At 40.1% G+C, this 22,340-nt stretch overlaps 1 protein-coding gene across 2 annotated transcripts in view; it reads left to right on the top strand.

Annotated features, from left to right (window-relative positions):
- STAG1 (stromal antigen 1) overlaps positions 1–22,340 on the top strand; it is a 319,961-nt gene that overhangs the window by 213,734 nt on the left and 83,887 nt on the right. For both annotated transcript variants that reach the window (XM_054982615.1, XM_054982614.1), the window contains 7 exons: positions 4,855–4,969; positions 8,557–8,674; positions 12,132–12,235; positions 15,001–15,093; positions 15,178–15,267; positions 15,434–15,637; positions 16,763–16,833. In XM_054982615.1, the coding sequence (XP_054838590.1) occupies positions 4,855–4,969; positions 8,557–8,674; positions 12,132–12,235; positions 15,001–15,093; positions 15,178–15,267; positions 15,434–15,637; positions 16,763–16,833 (795 nt within the window). The remainder of the gene's footprint in view (positions 1–4,854; positions 4,970–8,556; positions 8,675–12,131; positions 12,236–15,000; positions 15,094–15,177; positions 15,268–15,433; positions 15,638–16,762; positions 16,834–22,340) is intronic.

Below are 22,340 nucleotides of genomic sequence, written 5' to 3'. Positions count from 1 at the left end.
ACTTGACTAAAAAACTGAAAATCAGCAAAGGAACTAGGCAGGGTTGCCCTTTGTCTCCATTGTTGTTTATTTTGGTTTTGGAAATACTGATGATTCAAATACGTGAGGATGATACAATTCGAGGTATGAAAATAAAAGAGTTTTCCTACAAGGTCAGAGCTTTTGCGGATGATATAATGTTAATAGTAGAGGATCCAATTGAAAATATGCCAAAAGTAATAGAGAAAATAAAACTGTTCGGAGATTTGGCTGGATTTTATGTGAATAAAAAGAAGTCAAAGATTTTATGTGAGAATATGACTAAACAGAAGCAGCAAGAGCTAATGGAGATAACAGACTGTGAGGTAACTAATAAAGTAAAATACCTTGGTATCGAACTGACTGCAAAAAATATAGACTTGTTCAAAAGTAACTATGAGAAACTGTGGATACAAATAGAGAGAGACTTAATAAAATGGAACAAACTGAACTTATCATGGCTGGGAAGAATAGCAGCAGTAAAAATGAATGTCTTACCACATGTGATGTTCTTGTTGCAAACTATTCCAATTATCCGTGACTCCAAACAATTTGACAAATGGCAAAGGAAAATCTCAGATTTTGTGTGGGCAGGCAAGAAACCACGAGTGAAAATGAAGGTCTTGCAAGATACGAAGGAAAGAGGCGGCTTGCAACTGCCCAACATAAGACTGTATCATGAGGCAGTATGTCTTGTATGGCTGAAAGATTGGATAACGTTAAAAAACCGCAAGTTGCTGGCCCTGGAGGGACACAAAAAAATATTTGGATGGCATGCATACATGTGGTATGATAAAGTAAAAGCGGACTCTATGTTTTTGCATCACTATATTCAGAGAAGCCTCTTCACGGTCTGGAAGAAATACAAGGTGTATATGGAAGATGGAATTCCTTCATGGGTGGTTCCGTACGAAGTAATAGATCCGAGAACTGTGGATAACGAACAGCAATGCTTAACATACAAGGAGATCACACAAATACAATATTCAAAGCTGAGAATAAAGACAGAAGAAGAATTGTCTCCTTGTTATGGATGGTTTCAGTACAGACAGATCAGAGATCTTTATAATGCGGACTGCCTGAGAGTAGATATAAGACTGGAAAATTCGGAACTAGAGGAAGTGATACTACAAGAAGGCAAGAAGGAAATATCTAAGATCTATAAATTACTTCTAAAATGGTTTACGGCGGACGAAACAGTAAAAGTCCAGATGGTGAAGTGGGCAATAAACTTTCATAAGGAAATAACAATGGAGGCATGGGAGTACCTATGGAAAAACACAGTGAAGATTTCAACTTGTACGAACATTAAAGAGAATGTGTACAAAATGATTTACAGATGGTATTTAACACCAAAGAAAATTGCGCTAGGAAATACTAATATGTCAGACAAATGCTGGAAATGCAAAAAACATGAAGGATCACTATATCATATGTGGTGGACATGTGAAGTAGCTAAGCAGTACTGGGGAGAAATAATCGAAGTAATTAATGAGATTTTACAAATACAAATAAATAAGAACCCAGAATTGTTGCTACTGAACTTGGGAATGGAGACTGTTCCAATGCAGCATAGAACATTGTTATTTTACATGACTGCAGTGGCAAGACTCTTGTATGCGCAGAAATGGAAGACACAAGAAATACCAACTGTAGAAGACGGATTTATATAGATTGCTGTACATGGCGGAAATGGACAAAATGAGAAGGAAACTCAAAGATCTTGACCTAGGGCAATATATTGTTGATTGGGGGAAATTGAAACGATTTTTGGAAAAAAAATGGGATGTAAAAGGAGAATTGTGGCAGTTTGAGAATTTTTAAAGAATAATGTTGGAAAGGGGAGAGAGAAGGGATCTTACCATTTAGGGGGAATGTAATTACAATCTAAGCTAGCATAATATTCAGGGGAACTTTACATAGAATATATGGGATAATGAGAATGGTTAAATAGATATATTATTACTATATATGTATATTATTACTACTATATATTATAGGTATGTTATATACAATATAAAACGATGGGTTAATGGATCAGATTTAATACAATATCAGGTTGCTGTGTTATACTATGTTGTGTGCTGTGTTACATTGGTGGCATAGCATACAATATATGTTTTATAATATATACTATATTGATAGTATATTTGACGGAGTATATGTTTAAAAGAAATAGAACATGTTTAAAGTAAGAGACACTGTGATCCTTGCTATATACTAAGCTATATGGTTATGCTTTATTGACACGATATATATCATATGGATAGTATGCTTGATAGAGTCTATGTAAAAGAATCAGAATGTGCTTAGAGTAAGAGATATTATGATTTATAGAGGGTAGGAAAATGTAAATGAAATAAATTTAAGCAATAAGAAGGGTTAAGGGTTGGAAAGCTGTTGGAAGTCAATAGGGAGGGGGGAGGAAAAGGGTGGGGGACAGAGGGGGGGAAATGGGATTATATGTGTTAAATTTGAAAATTCTTTTCTTTTTTCCACTCACCAATAAAATTTTATTTAAAAAAAAAAGTAAAAGAATACACATGGTAAAAAAGTATTAATTTAAACAAAATAAGTAAAACCATAATTCTTTAAATCAGCCAGGAACTGCCCACTCCAGCAGTTCCCACTGCATACCAAAAGTGAAGGGGAAAAAATAAACAGAAGAGGGGGGTGAAATCTGTGCTTCACATCTTTTTGGACCATCTATCTGTCTAAAGCTTAGCTTAGAGATACTTAAAGGGAAAAAAGACACACACACACACACACACACACACAGAGGACCTAGCAAAAAGCCAAGCTGTTATCTCTGGCTGGCATTATGCCCAGATCTCAAAGTCAAAACAAAAAGAGGGAAAAAGAGACAGGAGGGAGAAAAGAGGGAAGATTCCTTGTTTTCAGTTTCATTTGTGTATGTATAAATGTTCTAATATTTCTTCAGTCAGCACAAACAATTTTTTTAGACCAATGAGGTAAGCTGCTGACTATGGGCTGTGAAACTTCTTAATTTGACCTTGGTACCAGACACAAAAGATGACAAGATGCTTGTTGTAGTATTGCAACTTCGCAAATTCAGATCTTTTGTAAGAGCTCTTGCTTCCATGAATTGATGGTGTAATATCGACACTTCATTAGTATAATCTGGGTAAAGCATGATCCACTCTTTATTAGGATCCCTGTTTCTCTCTCACCAAATGTAAAAAGTGATCTCTCACCCTCACTTGTAGAAACTGGACAATTACTGGAGCTGCTTTGTTTGCACTGCCTGGTTCCTAAGGAATCCTGTGAACTCGTTCAGTCTACAACTGATAATCAACAGGAAACTGCAGGAGCTCGCAAAGTAGTGTCTGCATAAATTCAGCCAGGCTCTTCCATCCTGTCTTCACAGACTATTCTGAGAGTGCAAGAACACGGGGATTTAAATAACGAGTGAAACTTTCTAGGTGGAAGATTCGGTTTGAAGAACATTATGTGATGCTAAGACAGCTGTCTCATGAGCGATGGTTTGATCTTCCAAGGCAGCAGTTTTAGTCTCCATCTGTTGATCTCGTAAATCGATAACCTCAGTCAATAGCCGAAGTTGTTGAATCAATATCAATTGCCTTATTGTTAGCAGAAAGTTGTTTTAGTTGCTCAGATTGTTTTTCCAGCTAAGTTCCCTTTACTTTTTCTTGAGCTTCAGCTCCAGAAGAGGAAGGATGAGCTGTCTTTGGCTTATAATTGAAAATTATAACCCTGTTTATCTCAAGTTGATAGCAAGAGAAAGTACAAAACAGTAAATAAAGGCAAATTACTGTTGCATCATGGAAGACAGGTCCAAATCAATGCATAACACACAGAGAGGAGCGGCACAGAGTTGCTTCTGATTACTCAGCCATCTTTACGAGAAGCCCATCTAAATCCCACACATCCTGAGAGGTGGTGATGCCTGTGTTTTTTCCCTCACATTCATTGGGATGTTGGAAAAGCTGTTCAATAAACTAGACATGTGAAGAGCAGTGCTATTCTACTTAAATTGTAGAGGTCAGTTTAGATGAGAGGACAAACTGTTCATATGTTTTGCTGGGGAAAAGAAGGGTTTGAGAGCTTCATCACAGACCATTTCCCATTGGGTAGTTCAAACAAATTATAAACTAGCCAAGTTGCTCTGTACTTTGGGAGTGCCCCAGGTCCCAGGTGTCTTCAACAGCATTCATCAAGGGAGCCCCATTGCAGGACATTTGCATGGCTTCAGCTTAGGTCTTCCAAGGACACATTCGTTAAACATTATGCATTGGATGTCAACACCAAGAGAGACAGCTGTGGGGCTGTTCTTCAGTCTCTTTTTACGTGAAGAGCATCTCCTGCCTTCTGTAGTGGTAAGTGGCTTGCTAAACTTTAATGTGGGACTCCACAGAAAACCAACAATGAAAACAGGGTTGCACTTACCTGTAACTGTTGCTCATTCAGGTCTTCTGTGTAGGCACGCATACCCTCCCTCCTACCCCACTATGTTCTTTGATACTTACCTTGGAGGGTACAATGGCTTGGGAGAAACAGAGTAGGGAAAAATTCTTTCGCAGAGTGTGGGCTGCTCAGATGGGAAACAGCCGCAAATGTGCTCTGGGAAGAAGGGATGCCCCCTTACAGATTTAAAACTATAAAACCCTCTGGTTGGCAGGCCTGTGCATGCGCAGTCCCACATGTGTCAGCACAGAAGACCTCAATGAACAACAGTTACAGTTATGTTGTAAGCCGCCTTGAGTTCCTTAAATAAATAAATATGTTCCCAGAGCATTACCTCTAAGCTGACCCAGCAAACTTGGTAACAAGAAAAATACTATTTCCTCTTTCTAGACTGTTCAGCCGACATGATCCTCAAGCAGAAGAAGCACTAGCCAAAAGGAGAGGACGGAATAGTCCAAATGGAAACCTTATTAGAATGCTGGTCCTTTTCTTTCTTGAAAGTGAGGTAAAAATTATGATTTTAGATTTCATACAAAGTTTGGCAACCTTTTACAGTTAAATTATGTCTTAGCAGCCACTACAAATGCTTCACTGAAAACTGCTTTAGTTCTAAAGGATGTTTGCCCTCTCATTTATTTGCTTCTGGCCTCCATGTTATATTCCAAAAGCCATGAAGAAGTTTTAAAAGTTGTAAGGTCTGTTAGTAATACAAATGATAAATACTGAATTCTCATGAGCATTAGATGGGCTGGGTCCTGATTTGGTTTTACTATTCAAGAGGAGTATAACTTACTACAAGTTACCAAGAGTTTATTTTGAAAATTGCAGTTGGAAATACTATGTTTCTGACTAGCTGAAGAGTATTTGATAAGATCCTGCATATGTTGGAACACTGTATTCAGACAAATGTGTTGTGTACTTCTGAATTCTGAATAATGTTGGGATTTTTTAAAACTGAGAAATGTATGGTATATTAAAATAAACCACCCTAGATGTGTCCTTAATAATACTTGAAATACTGGACACAATAGAATGGAGAATGTTTTTAAATTATTGAACATTAGTAAGTAAGTCTCTCTAATATTAATCAAAACTTAAAAGCTTCTCACTCATGTCTTCTTTTCCTTCTATGGGGGAGGAGGGGAAGGATCATCTAGGCTTCAGAAGAGTTTTGTATAACTTAAGACTTACATTTGGCATTAAGAATGTTGCTTGTTTGGTCTGCAGTCTTTTTCATTATTAAATAATTCCAGATTTTCAACAACAAAAAAAGAATGTTGCTTGTTCATAGTAAAGGCATTTTACTGTTCCTGAATCATGTTCTAATGGGCCAACATGGGTACCTGATTTGGATCTTCTAATAAATTAGTTTTAAACTGAATATACTGTTTCAATACTTTGTAGGCTGCTTTTATTATTATCTGAGATAGCAAATTTACTTTGTAATTTCATAATTAAGCCAATCTGTATCTTGGCCAACGAGAGTCTGATATGTATTGTTTAAGTCAAATTGCACTGATGATGTTAGTGTAGAGGTCTTAAATTCATTACTTTTTGAACAGAAAGCTTAAATTTTAACTATCTTTGATAATGTGTTAAATAATAGTTATGCTTATGCTGCTATGAGGTTTCTTTGAACTAAATGAAGCAGGAAATTAATTACAATAAAATGCTTAATTGCAGTGTGTCTCTGCAGTTATTTGGTAAGTTTCATTCAGCCAAGTGGGACTTAAGCATGCCCACCTTTGTGTATAGTTGCAGCCAAAATGTATGTTGTGAAGCAGGAAGAATGCTGTGTTACAGTCATAGCTAAATTATCAAATTGTTCTTCCAGTTTTGTTACATAGTTCTAGTACTTGAGACTCATGTGGGCAAAAAGCCTGCTAGCTAAGCAGCGCTTTGAGGCCAAAATCCACCCATTAAAGCATCCTTCAGTCTAGAATGTGTAATGACAATGTTTCTTTACTATTTGGTACATTTGTTCCATTGAACTGAGTGTATTGTTTAATCACACCAGTATGTAGTAGCATTTTTTAAATTCAAAATGTATTGCCCCTTGGAGTTTAGATGGACCTGGACTGATAAACATGTGCTTAAAGAGATGGGGTTGTATCCAAGTTCTGTTTCCTTCCAGAAGAAATAGAAGATGATTCTCTCCTCCTCCTCCTTCCTGCCAGTATTCATATTGTGCTCAGCACATTTCTTGGGAGCTTCCTGAGCAGTAGAAGGAAAACAAGCATTTTCCATTCCACAAACAGATGCCACTATTGGTTCATGGCACACATAATTAGTTCTATTTAGTTCTGTTTGTGGCTGTGTGGTTAAAACAGAGTCGATTGAAATGAAATCCTATGATGATGAAGGACCTGCATATGGGCTGTGGGTTGACGGAATGGGAATCCAGCTCCCAACCTTAGATGAAGCGCCATTAACACTTGCACCAATGGTGAGGAGCTTGGGCATGATCCTGGGCACCTCATTTTTAGTGGAGGCCCAGGTCGCGGTGGTTGCCAGAGTTGCATTTTTCCACCTTCACCAGGTCAGGCAGCTTGTCCTCTATCTCTTCTCCAGTGACTTAGCTACAGTAATCCTTGCAAACGGTCACCTCCAGGCTGGACTACAGTAACTCGCTTTATGTAAGGTTGCCCTTGAGGCTGAACCAGAAACTGCGCTGGTTCAGAATGCAGCGTTACATGTCTTTACTGGGACACTGTTTAGAGCTCATATACATTAGGTGCATTGCCAGCTGCAATGGCTCCCAGTTGAATTCTGGATCAGGTTCAAGGTTTTAGTTTTGATGTTTAAAGCCCTTACTGGACTTGGACCAACATACCTATGGGACCGTCTCTCTCAATATGTCCCTCAGAGGACTTTACGATCTACTGATCAACTTCTGCTGGTGGTCCCCAGCCCAAAGGCTGTTTGCCTGGCCTCAGCTAGACCCGGAGCCTTCTCAACTCTGGTGCTGGCCTGGTGGAACACCCTCACAGCTGAGACTTGGTCCCTGCGGGATCTGTTGCAGTTCCACCAGGCCTATGGCTGAGGCGATGGCAAACTGTCCTGTTGGCATTTCTTGCTCTGTTTTTGCTGCTTTAGATCTTGACAGATTTTTTTTTGTCCATTTATCTGTGCTGCTTGGCCTCTACAGCATTTTATTTGATTTGTTTATCAGATGCCATACTTGGATTAGTACTGCTTAATTGGTATTTTTATATTTTATAGTTATTGATCATTGTTCTATGTATGATTATCTTCTGAAATTGTGTATTTCTTTACTGCTGTTGTAACCCGCCATGAGCCTGCTTACAAGGAGGGCAGGCTAAATATCAAACTAAACTAAACTTCTATTTATTTATGTATATACCACCTCTTCAGAGAGCTGCTTTGAGCTGTTCACAAGTAAAAACAATGCCATAAAATCATAGCAAGTCAGTATTGAAAATAAGCCATTAAGAAACAAGCCCTGAAACAAATTACTAAAAATGTCCATAAAATTGTTCTCAGGCAAAGAGGAGACTGTAAAAAAAGCTTGATGAGCTGGATGGAGTGGGAGGAGTTAGTACTTCAGGTATCCCAGTTCCAATCTATTTAGGCCTTTGATGGTAAAAATTAGCTATTTGAATTGTGCTCTGAGACAAATGAGCAGTTGGTGCAGATTGTTCAGGATAGGGGTAATATGAGCCAGCCCCTTCAAATAGTGTAACTTCCACATTTGGGACCAGTTGAAGTCTCTGAACTGTTTTTAAAGGCAATCCCACACAGAATACATCCTAGTTGCTTGTTGATATAAATGATATGCATCAAACTTGAATAGCATAAGAACCTGTATTGTAATACTGTTGCATGCTGAGCTCTAATGAAGCAACACAAGCCATTAATGCTCCTGCAAAGCTTCTACACAGAACAAGATTTGAGAGTGTGGATAAAAAGAGAATCATCACTAGCCCTTCTTATTTTACCAGCAGCTTTGAAGCAACCAGGAAATATCATTGAGTTTTTGATCAGCCATGATTTTGTGCCATTTGGGGGGATATAGCAAATTTTGAACAGTATTTTGTCTGTAATTCTATAAAGTGATTATGTGTTTTCTAGTTGCATGAACATGCAGCTTACTTGGTGGACAGTTTATGGGAAAGCTCTCAAGAACTGTTAAAAGACTGGGAATGCATGACAGAATTGCTGCTGGAAGAACCTGTCCAAGGAGAAGAAGGTACATGTTAGATCTGTAACATCAGCACAGCATGATCTGATCTCTTCCACTTTTAAGTGGATGGAAAACAAAGCCAAAATGTCATTACATTCTTGAGTTGTAATCAAAGAAAACATTATTTCCATGTTTAACTATAAATATTGAATGCTTCAATTGTATTGAGTTATATTCTGGCATCACGTATAGATAAGTACAAGGATGTTTTCTTCATCATGAAGGGCTTGTAGACTCCTCGGAACATGAGAAAAAATAAGAAAATATTCTATTGTAAAGCAGTGCTTTAAATGATAGTATTAATAATGTGTGAAGCCGTGGGATACAAATTAGTACTTCATTTCACGAATCAAACAGAGTAGAGTTCATCACTGTTAGGCATAGCATCTAAAACTACTTCATTACATTATTCATCCTCTGGTGAAAAAGCCAGGCAGCATTATTTGCCTTATAGAATATACACTTTGTGGTAAATGTTAATAAGCTTATATCCAATATAATAAGCCTATTCCAGAAACATTTCCAATTTATTTTGTAATAGTATATACATACTTTTTTAAATCTAAAGCAACATCGGGCAATTTCTTTAATGTCTCGGTCCTTCCTCACATATGAGTTGTCAACTATGATAAATAGGTCACTCATAGTCCAATATGCCCTGATTTTAAAAGTCTGAAAACTGACCTTTTTCATTTCCTCGCAGCCATGGCTTCATAGTATTGGCAATGACTTGAGCACAAAACAAACTAAGATGCAGATGGACAGAATAGTTACTGTTACAGATGACATTCACCTCCTTCAGTTTTTTCCACACTGAAATTTATTTTGTTTACATCCATTTTTCTCACTGAGGCTCAAGGTGGGACATCCTGTAAATAATGCAATAGAGTTTGGAATTTCAGAAGAATTTGAAAAACAAGCGAAAATCTGATACAGAGCTAAAACAATGTCAAGAATGTGGCCAAAAATATAATGGAATAGTTGCTGGACTTAACAAAAAAGATTATGAAGAGGATGTTTCTGCACACCAGAAACAGAGCTGGCCTAGCTTCTCAGCCATACATGCCAAAAACGGAATTTAGAAATAGAATAGCCTTGGAGGAGCAAGAAACAAAGGAGGGAGACAATTGTATGGCCTTTTGTAGAAACTGTTAGTTCATTTTGCCACTTTGTATCTTGTGTGTGTATAAAGTGCCCACAAGTCGCACCTTACTTATGGTGACCCCAGTAAGGAGACTTTCAAGGCAAGTGAGAAACAGAGGTGTTTTGCCATTGCCTTCCTTTGCAGAGCCTTCCATGGTGGTCTCCCATCCAAATACTGACCCTGCTTAGATTCTGGGATTGATCCTTACCACACTTTGTATCTTACCAAAGTCTGTTTAATAATAGCAATTACAAGTATCTCATACATATAAATATCTGTTGACCCTCAACTAATACAACCCATCTTTGAACTATATCTTTGTTTCTGTGAAGTTGAACATTCTTGCCATTCTCAGATACTTCTGAACTCGGGCCTCAACACATAATATCCATTGATATGGGTTAGACTGTTATATATTTTGAAAACCTATAAATATGGGAAGCTTAGCTGAATTGACTGAGAGCTTTTTCTTAAAAGGGGCTCCTTGGGTAAGATATTAATATGAACTCATGTAATTGCTCTTCTTTATCTACGTAGTAATAATGGATGATATAATTTTCTGCTGAGTTAATGTTAAAGATGTAGAATACTTACGCTGTAATAAAGAATAAAATGAAAGCAAAGGTTCTCTAATAGCAGGACTTGAGTCCATTGGCACCTTGGAGACCAACAAGATTTTCAGGGTATAAGCTTTTGAGAGTCAAAGCTGCCTTCTTCATATCTGACTCTCGAAAGCTTCTTCTGATCTGAAGAAGGGACCTTTGACTCTCAAACACACATACCCTGAAAATCTTGTTGATCTTCAAGGTGCCAGTGGACTAAATTCCTGTACTACTGCCGACCAGTATGACTACCTACCTGATTCTCTAATAGTATCAGTTTTGTACTATATGCATAATGAACCAGACATGTTGAGACATAACTGTTACTAAGAATTAAATTATTTGATATTGGAAAGTTAACTAGATATCTAATTTACCTATCTCTGAATCAGTTCTGATCAGAGTCATCCAGATCATGTTGTTTCCCCGCAAAGAGCAACTTTAAGCTAGAGCACCATTTAGTTTGGGAAAACAGCACCAAAAAAAAAAAAAGTTACTCTTTCTTTTCCAGTGTTATATTTATGCCACCCCCTATCCCATATGGCTGTTTATTACTTCTAAAAAATGTTGGAAATACAGTTATGGACCCTCTGCCATTTGATCTAATTTGGCCCTCATATGAGAAGGGCATGAAACATTTGTAGGGCTAAACAACATGTTCCATACGAGATCTGTGATTGGATCTTCCAGCATATTTTTAGGGTTTTTTTCCCCAGAATACTTTTTATTTTATTAATAAGATTAAAAGCCCAATAAAAAGGACAGAGTAAAGAGAAAGTAAAGAAAAAGGATTAGAAAAAGAGGGGGAAAGAGAACAAAAATTTTAAAAAACAAAGAAAAATAATACATATTTCATTTTCCATTTTCCTCTACAACACCTATCATAGCTTTAAAAACATTATGCTTGCTTGTAGTTTTGATACCTCCAACATTTACCTTTTCAAATACTGCCCCCCTTCTAATGTATTTTTCCCAAATTTATCATCTTAGAAATCAAATCCACAAATCATCAATTCATTTTTTCTTGTCTCACATAGAAATTTAATAAGGAGTTTCCAATTAACCATAAAAGTAGACCATGCTTTTGTCTTTGATCAGAGCTGTAAGTTTAGCCATCTCTGCTAATGCCGTCATTTTCACAATCCAGTCATCCATTGAAGGCAATACTGTACTTTTCCATTTTTGTGCATATAAAAGCCTAGCTGCTGTTGTCATATATAGAAATAGGACTCCATGTTTATTTCCCAAATGTTTATCCATTAGTTCCAACAAAAAGGCTTCTGGTTCAAGTTGTATATTGATCTTCAAAAGTAGCTCCTTCATGTTATACACATTTCCGACATTTGTTTGACATACCTTTACTAATTTTTGCTAATTTATACCATCAATACATCATTTCATCCAGCATATTTTTAGAATGAGTGATTTTGGTCAGGGAGGCATCAGTTTACCAATAGAAATTCCCCTCTTCTACACTGCTGTTAGCCCTATGAGAGGAGGAAAAAGGTACAAATTCCTGTTACACTTTTTTAACATTAAAAATGCATCTAGAAATGCGATCATGGAACTCCCTTATAATACATAGTTTAACTCATAAACTAGTCTTTAGCAAAGTATAGTGTCTTTTGCTATTAAATACTTTATTTTTCAGCTGTTTTGTAGATAAGGTGTTTGCATTTCATCAGTTCATTTAACTTCTTGTTATCTCCATCACTAGCAATGTCTGATCGTCAGGAAAGTGCACTTATAGAGCTGATGGTATGTACAATTCGACAAGCTGCAGAAGCACATCCTCCAGTAGGCAGAGGAACTGGGAAGAGAGTAAGTAGTGTTAATTTTCACTCAGAATTTGTACTGTTAACCATACCAAAGGTATAAGTGTTTTGATTATTGAATAATTGTATATCAGAGTGGATTAATTTAAAAAGTTATTGCCAAGAAAAAAGGACAAATTTAAACCCCTGATTTAAATCGAAAATTTCCATTTTATTATTGCTTCCAAACAGGATGTGTACAAATTGGTTGCTATAACCATAACATATATTGATTTAAAGTTGAGAAAAGCTCTTTTACACCCACAGAGGATACTATTTTTTAAACATGCAACTTAATATTTTTACTATTTTATAAAATGATAAAATACTAATTTTTAGATAATTATGGTTAGAACCTCTAATAAGGTATCTTGTGCAACCTGCAGCCATGCTAGGTTTTTGTAAGACAGAGGCCAGTTGAAATCAACATCAGAACTTGCTTCTTTTTTGCAGTGTTACTTTTTGCTTTAATCTGCCCCTCCTTCTTTGCCTTATAACTGCCCTGCAGTATCCTACCCTTACAAAGTAAATAATCTCAACCAGATGTGAAGCCTAGTGGTTCCTATGCATAAAAAAGAAGTGAGATCTAAAAGTAAGATACTGAAAACTAGGTATGTGCGCTTCAGGATTCTGATTAGGGAAAAATATCAGAATCAGACCCAATTTGTAAAGATTCGGGATTTCCTAAAGGACCCCAGCATACCCAGGCTGTTTCGGAAACCCCGAATCAAAGATTCCCAAATCTATTTGTATCGCTTCGGGAAGCTTTGGGGCAAGGGGTTGAAATGTCCCTCTCCATGCAGCAGGAAGGAGAGGAAAATTTAAACCACAGATCAGCTGTTTGTCGGGATTTCTGACAAAGCAGCTGAGTACTGTGAAGGGAAGGAGGATCTCGGCACAGTTTGCCTCCGCTGAGATCCTCCTTCCCTTCAAAGTCCCCCTCCCTCCTCAAGCCAGTTGAAATGGAGTAGACTTTGAAGGGAAGTAGGCTTTCGGCTGGGCTTGAAAGCCGCACCGAGATCCTCCTTCCCTTCCAAGTCTCCTCCATTCCAACCAGCTGGAGGAGGGAGGGAGGGGGACTTTGAAGGGAAGGAGGATCTCGATCCTCCTTCCCTTCAAAGTCTCCTCTGTTCGAACTGGCTGGAGGAGGGAGGGGGGGACTTTGAAGGGAAGGAGGCTCTCAGCTGGGCTTGCAGGCTGCGCCGAGATCCTCCTTCCTTTCAAAGTCTCCTCCATTCCAACCAACTGGATGAGGGGGTGACTTTGAAGGGAAGGAGGATCTTGGCACGGCAGGCCATGCTGAGATCCTCCTTCCCTTCAAAGTCTCCTCCATTCCAACCGATTGGAAGAGGGAGGGGGACTTTGAAGGGAAGGAGCTTCCCAGCGCTGCTTGAAAGCCGTGCCGAGATCCTCCTTCCCTTCAAAGTCTCCCCATTCCAACCGGCTGGAGGAGGGAGGGGGGACTTTGAAGGGAAGGAGGCTCTTGGCTTGGCTTCCAAGCTGCGCCAAGATCCTCCTTTCCTTCAAAGTCTCCTCCATTCCAAACAGCTGAAGGGGGAAACTTTGAAGGGAAGGAGGCTCAGCTCGGCTTGCAAGCTGTGCCGAGATCCTCCTTCTCTTCAGTGTCTCCTGTTCCAACTGGCTGGAGGAGGGAGGGGGACTTTGAAGGGAAGGAGGATCTTGGCGCGGCAAACCACGCAGAGATCCTCCTTCCCTTCAAAGTCTCCTCCATTCCAACCGTCTGGAGGAAGGAGGAGGACTTTGAAGGGAAGGAGGATCTTGGCACGCAAGCTACGCAGAGATCCTCCTTCCCTTCAAAGTCTCCTCTGTTCCAACCAGCTGGAATAGGAAGGGGGACTTTGAAGGGAAGGAGCTTCCCAGCACCGCTTGCAAGCCGTGCCAAGATCCTCCTTCCCTTCAAATTCTCCCCTGTTTCAGCCGGCTGGAGGATGGAGGGCTGGGTCTGTGGAGTGGGGTGCTGAAGCTGGGAGTTGTGGAGTGGGGTGCTGAAGCTGGGAGTCGTGGGGTTTGGGGTGTTTAACGGGCCCTGCCACTTGCAAGCGGGAATCCTCCCTGCTGGCTGCCAGCTGATAGTTTAAAAGGACCTTTAAAGGGCCAGGTAAGTGGGTTGGAGGGGGGGTAAGTGGGGGGGGGTGAGAGGTGGGGTGCTGGGGGAAAACCCAGCCCCCTGAATCACTTCAGAATGCTCTGAATCTTTATGGAGCATTCTGAAGCGACTGAAATACCCGAATCCAAAGCGGCTTGCCGCTTCGGATTTTGGGTGTTTTGGAATGTTTTTCCTGCTTTGGGTAAACCCGAAGCAGGAAACCCGAATATTTTCAGGGTGCACACCCCTACTGAAAACTCTAATTAGGAAGTGTTGCTGTATTCTTTTACATTGTATTCTCAGTTGAAAAGAACAACATTTAGTTTGGGTATTACAGTGGAGCTCCCATATTAAAAAATACAAGTTGACAAAGGAAGCTCTGAATCTTTCAAGCTTATACCCTGGAAATCTATTTGGTCTTTAAGGTCCTACTGGACCCGAATCATGCTCTTCTACTACAGACTGACATGGCTACCCTCCTGAAACAGATTTTAACAAAATACAATTTCAGATCAGATGATTTCCCAAGCAGTGGGCACAACATGGCCCTGTATGTTAAATAATACATGTTAACTGAAACAATTTCATGGAAACCATTTAAAAAATCTTTGGGATCTTTCAACCGCTATTACAATATATGGTTTAACATACTTTTAATTTTACAGGTTTTAACGGCAAAAGAAAGGAAAACTCAGATAGATGATCGAAACAAGCTAACAGAACACTTCATTATTGCACTTCCCATGCTACTGTCAAAGGTAATATTCCCTAATAATGTGTTTCCTGATATTAAATCTATTATTATTTTTTGTAACTTGGGTATTTTTTTTCTCCATTGCCAGTATTCTGCTGATGCAGAGAAGGTGGCAAATCTCCTTCAAATCCCGCAGTATTTTGACTTGGAAATCTACAGTACAGGAAGAATGGAAAAGGTATATTGTGCCAAAATAGCATCTCTGTTTAACTGGATAAATAGATATTCATTCAAGTTAAACGTGTTATGTTAAGTTGCTATCTTACATTGTTATTTTGTGGTACTCTTGTGTTTTGCTTAATGTATACTGTAAGAAATAACAGAACTTCCTCTCTGTTCCACAGCATTTGGATGCCTTGTTGAAACAGATTAAATTTGTTGTAGAAAAACACGTAGAATCCGATGTTCTCGAAGCCTGCAGCAAAACATACAGCATTCTCTGTAGTGAAGAATATACTATTCAGAATAGAGTTGACATAGCTCACAGCCAGCTTATTGATGAATTTGTGGACAAATTCAACCATTCTGTAGAGGATCTATTAAATGAGGTTTGTTTGAATCTTATTTTTTCTCCATACTAAAGTATCTGCCCACACATTAGTGCTCGAACACTACTAATCTCAACTATTTATTTTTTGTTTGTATCCCAGAACACCAAATGAAAACTAAGGTTCTGTTGTATTGGGGGTGTAAAAGACAGAGGGCCTAGACAGAGGTGGGTGGAAAACACATGAACATGTTCACTGCAAAGCACAAATAGAAATGGAACAATTTCTGTTTCACTATAATGTGGTTCAGTTAGTAGCAGTTCCTAGGATGATGATAATGCAGATAAATTAAACATTCAGTATGATTATTGCTACTAGGGGATTTGAAGCTACTGTAAAGATCTTTTATTTTGCATAGTCGTCTGTGCTTGAGAGCTGTGGGAACACTAATATTCAGAGTAAGGTGATAGATTGATTCAAAGAATCACAGTGTCCAAACAGTGACAGACTTTCAATACAGGCATAAAAGGAAGGAGTTTGTACAGAACCATTCTGTAAATCATTTTGTGAATCAGAGAAGATTAGGCAATAATGTTCTCTCTAAAGGTTCTTGCAGCCAAACCCCTATGTTGGTATTATTAACGTTTTAGCTTTTTTCTCCAGTCTCATAAACAATAATTGCAGTTTGCAAGGTTGCTTAACAGTTGTCAGAAAATATTTTTCATTCACAAAGAGAATAACTTCACCAAAGAATGCTGAAGCTTAAAAGAGAGGTTTATCTTTTATTCTTTTTTTATTCTTGGTGGCCAATAATCTTATGAGGTAATGAGTTGATTTCGTTCTGCTAATGGCAGTATCTTTCGTCAGTGCAAGATACTTTGCATTGGTGGAATATACTTCATCTGTCAATACAATGCCCCTTGCATTATAGGAAGGTTCCAGTGCTAATGGAATGGAGCCTTAAGATGTAACCTTTAATTCCCATGGATTCTGATGGCCTCCTAAGGTTGCTAGAACCTATGGAGAAGCACTCCTCTCATGGATTCTTGTGTCTGTTTCAGTATTCTCTAGCTGTGTAGGCTGAACTATATGTGCATGCACTTGAGAACACTGTAACCTCTTAAAATGTAAGTAATGAATAGTATAATGTGCTCATTCCTTGATTCAGTATGTTTCCATTTCCAGGGAGAAGAAGCTGATGATGATGACATATACAATGTTCTTTCCACTTTAAAAAAGTTAACATCTTTTCACAAGTATGTGCCTTTACTTGGTAACCAAATCAAATACTGTATTTTCTTTAGCCAGTTATTTTTGAAACAGGTATGAGGGAAAGGCATGGAAAAACATATGAAGGCTAAAAAATAGTTAAGAGCTCGGGAGGCTTCCAGTTTTGCTTAGTTCTTAAGCCCATACATTGTACACTTTATTAAATCATTTCCAATGTTCTAAGCAAGTTTGGTCAAAAGCATGCTCATGAATCTTATACCTCTTTTTTGCTGACAGAAGAAACCTTTCGCCAGCAGCAGAGATCTATTGACCACTGTCATAAGCACAATGGCTTGGAGCCACCAGAGCGTTTCCACAGTTGGAAGGATTTCTGCATGCAGTGTTACTTTCTTAGCTCCTTCAGGCCCTCTCTTCACAGGATAAGCAGGAGTGGGGAGGGGAGGGGAGATGGAAATGCTTCCTTCTATAGAAACACTCTGGTGGATCCATGTCAATCTAAATACTGTCAGTTCTGAGTTCAAAAGACAACAGAAGCTATGGTTTCAACTATGAGACAGAGTGCAGCACAAAAATAACCCACACCCGTGAGCATGACCTCTGCCTCATGTGTTTGGGTGAAGAATATAACGTTACAGCCCATAAGATTTGTCAGAACTTCACCACAAAGGCAAGGAATGAGAGTGCCCAACAGTTGAAAGCAGCACTCTGAGAAAAGGTGTTTGCTGGCTCTGAGGTGTTGACAGCTAAAGTCTCTGTCAAAAAGGAGCATTTCTCAGGGTCAACTCTGAAAGCAGTTAAGTCTGCTACTGCTGAGTGACTCTCAAGAGCTGGATCCATGACTTCTGCAAAGTTGACTCCTCATTTGGATCCGATGGGAAAGAAATTGTACTCTCCGAAGCGTGTCTTGGATCCCAGAACATCATCTGAACCGCCGGCAAAAAAGGCTAAAAAGCTGAATCATCTGGCCGTGTCTGGTTCCAAGTCAACTCATCGTTGTCATTCTCCACTTCCTAATTCTGGTGATGATGTGGTCCTGATTACTCCTCAGACCTCATCCCCACACCTGAACTCTCCTGATCAATCTCTTTCCAACGGAGAGTTGCCAGAACCGACTATGCTACAGGCACCATTGGCGCATCAGGCCTGGGGTCCTACTTCTGGAACGGAGACTGACCACTCTCCTAACCGTGCCCCTACTCCATCTGTGGAACCCACTCCAACTTGATTCCAAAGGTAATTGTCTTGAGCTTCATGGATCTGGACGTTCGGGGCCTTTGTAGTCGAGGCATTCGTATGCCCTACAGCATCACCATGCTTGCTGTATTCACTCACCATACCACTGGAAAGGGGTATGGTGTATTCACCCACAATACCACCATATCAATGGAAAGGGGGCCCATCGGGTTACAATGTGTCAGATCCAAGATGATCCACTTCAACGAGAAGAGGCTGGCTGCCACCTCCTTTTCCGGCTCAATTACAGTCGCACTATGATTCCGAGGAGGAGGAGGAAAAACAGGTCATGGGCCCCTCCAACATGGGTTCCGAGACAGCACCAGATCTGTCACCTGACGACAGTGTTGAGTCTAGCTCAGGTTCACCTTATGAAGACCTTTACATTTCTTCTGAGCAAATGTCTCCTATGGTGAAGACCCTTGACATTAATGTTTTCTGTGCTGGTCCAAAGACCAAGGACAAGTTGCTCAGTCATATTTACACTGATTCTCAATTAACTGTGGCATTTCCGGTCTTGGAAGGTCTGGAAGAGATTGTCAACAAGGTTTGGCAAACACTTGCTAAACTCCCTGCAACCTCTTAGTGAGTTGAGCAAATATACAAGATCAAGCAAGACACCTGGCCGTCTCTGATCAAGCGCCTCCTTCCTCCCTTGTTACAGAGGAAGTGCAACAACATGATCCTGGATCGCATTCCACCCCTCCAGACAAGAGGGCAGGAAGATTGACAGCATGGGGAGGCAAAAGTATTCTGTATCTTCCTTGAATATCCACATTGCCAACTATCAGATGATAAAGGCTGGGTAACAGCTCTACTTATAGGAGAAGTTGTCATCTTACATAACGGATCTCTGAGGAGAAGAAGGCATTCGTCTCCTTACTACAGACAAAATAGAAAAGAGTCCAGTAGCACCTTTAAGACTAACCAACTTTAGCACCTTTAAGACTAACCAACTTTACTGTAGCATAAGCTTATGCTACAGTAAAGTTGGTTAGTCTTAAAGGTGCTACTGGACTCTTTTCTATTTTGCTACTACAGACTAACACAGCTAACTCCTCTGGATCTATTACTACAGACAGAAGCCATCCACTTCTTCAGGCAGCAAATGAATGCAGGGAGTCATGCTGTGGACGCATCTGCCAGAGGTATGGCAGGAGCTGTCCAAATCTGAAGGCACGCCTGGTTGAGATCCACTGCCCTTCCACAGAAAACCAAATCCAGGATTGAAGGTCTACCATTTGAGGGAGCATTATTTTCTCCACCACTACTGATGAGGTGCTCAAGAAGAAAAAGGACAGTAGGCAGATGGCTAAATCCTTGGGGATTACACCCACTGAGCATACTACTTACAAGCCAAGGTATTTTCCATGGCACAGCCCTTACCAGTACTATGCTGAAACAAAGAAAACACAGGGACCACGAAAAAATTAACACCAAACCTCCCAGCGGGAGATGGCAACGGGCTTGCCGGCTTGCGATTTTCCCGTTTCGCAAGAGTTATGCTTCTTCCAAGCCCGTTGCCATCTCCCGCCGGGAGGTTTGGTGTTAATTTTTGACTCAATAATTACATATATCAAGCTCCAGTGCACTGTATATTTCAGTTCTACAATTTGGAACATAAAAGCTGGATTGGTTTTTTGTGGTCCCTGTGTTTTCTTTGTTTCAGCATTGGCTTTGGGACGTCGCCCCTTTTTTTCTTGTCTTACCCGTACTATGGCAGGCAGCAGTGCCCATATTACCAACATTAGGTAATACCATCTCATTGCCAATTCAGTCCTCCATAACCGCTCGGACGCTCAGGCAGTACATGCCTAGACTATCTCAGCCTTCGACCCAACACAAGGAAGCCTTTCTGACGGGAGCAATCAAGCTCTAACCTGAACTTTTCAGAGAGGTTTACACCTTTCTGAGTGGGAGTCAATAACATCTGACTCTTGAGTCTTAACCATTGTAAAATATAGTTATGGGTTAGAGTTCTTGGAGATTCCTGATTGCTAGAATTGGAGGCTGAAATCCAGTCTCTCCTGGCTAAGAGTGCTATCCAGGAGGTTCAAGTTACAGACACGGTACTAGAATTATTTGCAAGATTCTTTTTAGTGCCCAAAAAGATGGAGGATTGTTACATAATAGTACCTGAGGCATCCCCTGCTGGGACGGGTGTCCAGTGCTTGGGAAGATAAAAGCCAAACTCACCCTTAAGGACCTCCCACCCTCCGCACACACAGTCACACAAAAAACTGCAAAGCCTTTTTGTATCCTCCTTTCCCATGGGAGGGGGGAGGAATTCCCTAAAAACCAGTCTCTCTCAAATGCCATCGCTAGCAAGCCCCCTTGTCATGTTCTCCTCTCATGCGTCTGGTTTTTATGATGGCACCAAACAGCTAGAACACCACCCCTCCCAGGATGTCAGAGCAAATGGTGTTTATTAGCCTCTCCTTTCTGGCTTTCCCAGAGCTGGATCTGAAAAGGTGAATCATAGGGCAGCTCTAATATAAAAAGATCCCTGTCCCCATCATGGCAGCCCACTCTCTGAAATGGTGTGCCTGAGGAAGTCAGGAAGATTCCTGCACTGCTGGCGTTTTTATAAAGCAAATAGGGCTGTATCATACCAGACCACTCCCAGAAAATTAACTGTGTTTCTGCTGATGATGATGATGTGAGAGCTGCTGTAGCGTTGGGATTAAGTGGTTGGGTTGCAAATCAGCACTCTGCTGATTTGAATCTCACTAGTGCCATGTGCTTATCAGGTGGCCTTGGGTAATGTGGGGAAAATAATAATACTGTCTTTATTCATTGCTTTGAGCGGGCACTAATTTGAGATGGGCACAAACCAGAATACGAACCAAAAAAACCAACGAACCAGTGGTTCATGGAAGCTGGTTTCCACAAACTTCAACGAACTGGTCTACTGGTTCATTTGGTTCATTTTAACACCAATGCCCCTTTCCGTGCCACTGCAAAGTGCAGGGAAAGGGGCATTTAAACCCATGGATCAGCTGCTTGTCAGGGAGATCCCCAACAAGCAACTGATCATTTAAACAACAGGGCTTGGCTGGCTGGCCGGGAACACAGTTTAAATGACCATTTCCCCACTGCTGTTTAAATGATCATCCCCGCTGTTTAAATGGTGAGCTTGTCGGGGATCTCCCCAACAAGTAGCTGATCCAGGGGTTTAAACGCCTGTTTTCCTGCTGCTGCTAAGCAGCCAGAAAGGGGCATTTAAACCCCACGAACCACAAACCAGTTTGTGAACTTGCCCCAGTTCATGGAAGTTCGTGGTTCCTGGTTCGTGAAAACACCATGAACCGCATGGTTCAGTTTTTTCACGGTTCGTGCCCACCTCTAGCACCAATTTGTCTAGAAGAGTGGTATATAAGCTGACTGTTACTGTTACTATGATGCACTACCATGTTCTGCAAAGTTTAACGTCATGTTTAATACTCACACTTTGGCCCTTTCGGCCTGGTCATTTTACAGCGTTTTGAATCCCATTCTGTTTCCCATGATCTCCAGAGTTCCACACATCCAAGGGAATCATGGGATGCAGATACGACATTTGTTCATCTTTTCCCCATTTTTTTCCCTGTGCACATTCTGCAATTTATTTTTAAAGCCACTGCCTAGTCAGTGCTGCAGTTGTTATGTCCGTGCAGAATCAAAAGCTCCCATTCTGCTTCTTGTCCCCCCTCTTCCTTTACCCCAGGAGCTGATTGGTCTGTCCGCCAGTAACCACACCCATCCTCCTCAGCTTCACAAACTTTTCCCACCATTTTTTTTCTTTTTTCTGCACTTAAATTCCTACTAATTTGGAAATTCTAAATCTAAAAAACTCATCCAAAATGCACACAGGGAAGTTTGCAGAGAAGCCCCAAGCAAATGAGCATCCAAACCTCCCTTTTTTTAATTAGAGGAGAGTTGCAAAGCTGTGAGACATTCCTACATTCTAATGTTTAAGCTCATTGTGTGTCCCTTCCCTGACAGCAAGCCACATTCTCACAAGCCATCTACTAAAACATTGTATGTGGCCAGTTGTAAGCAGTTCTCAGTACTCTTAGCAGTTATACTAATTCTGCTACACATTTTTCAAGTTGACTATTGCTGCTGTGAACTTGAAATGGGGTCATGAGCCAGTTCTTGAATCTGACCCCAAGTAAGTCCAAGCAACAGTTAAGACCAGTTAACAGCAGTCATTATTTTAGATACATTTTGATCATACTATGTAGATACATGATAAATATGTTGCTCACCAACTGTGATTATTGGCTTTTCTGCAACCGCAAAAACATCTTGTGCAAAA

The sequence above is a fragment of the Eublepharis macularius genome, chromosome 6 (assembly GCF_028583425.1).
Source record: "Eublepharis macularius isolate TG4126 chromosome 6, MPM_Emac_v1.0, whole genome shotgun sequence".
Classification (NCBI taxonomy): Eukaryota; Metazoa; Chordata; class Lepidosauria; order Squamata; family Eublepharidae; genus Eublepharis; species Eublepharis macularius.
The sequence above is the reverse complement of the archived record's forward strand: the minus strand, read 5'-3'. Positions and strand labels throughout refer to the sequence as shown.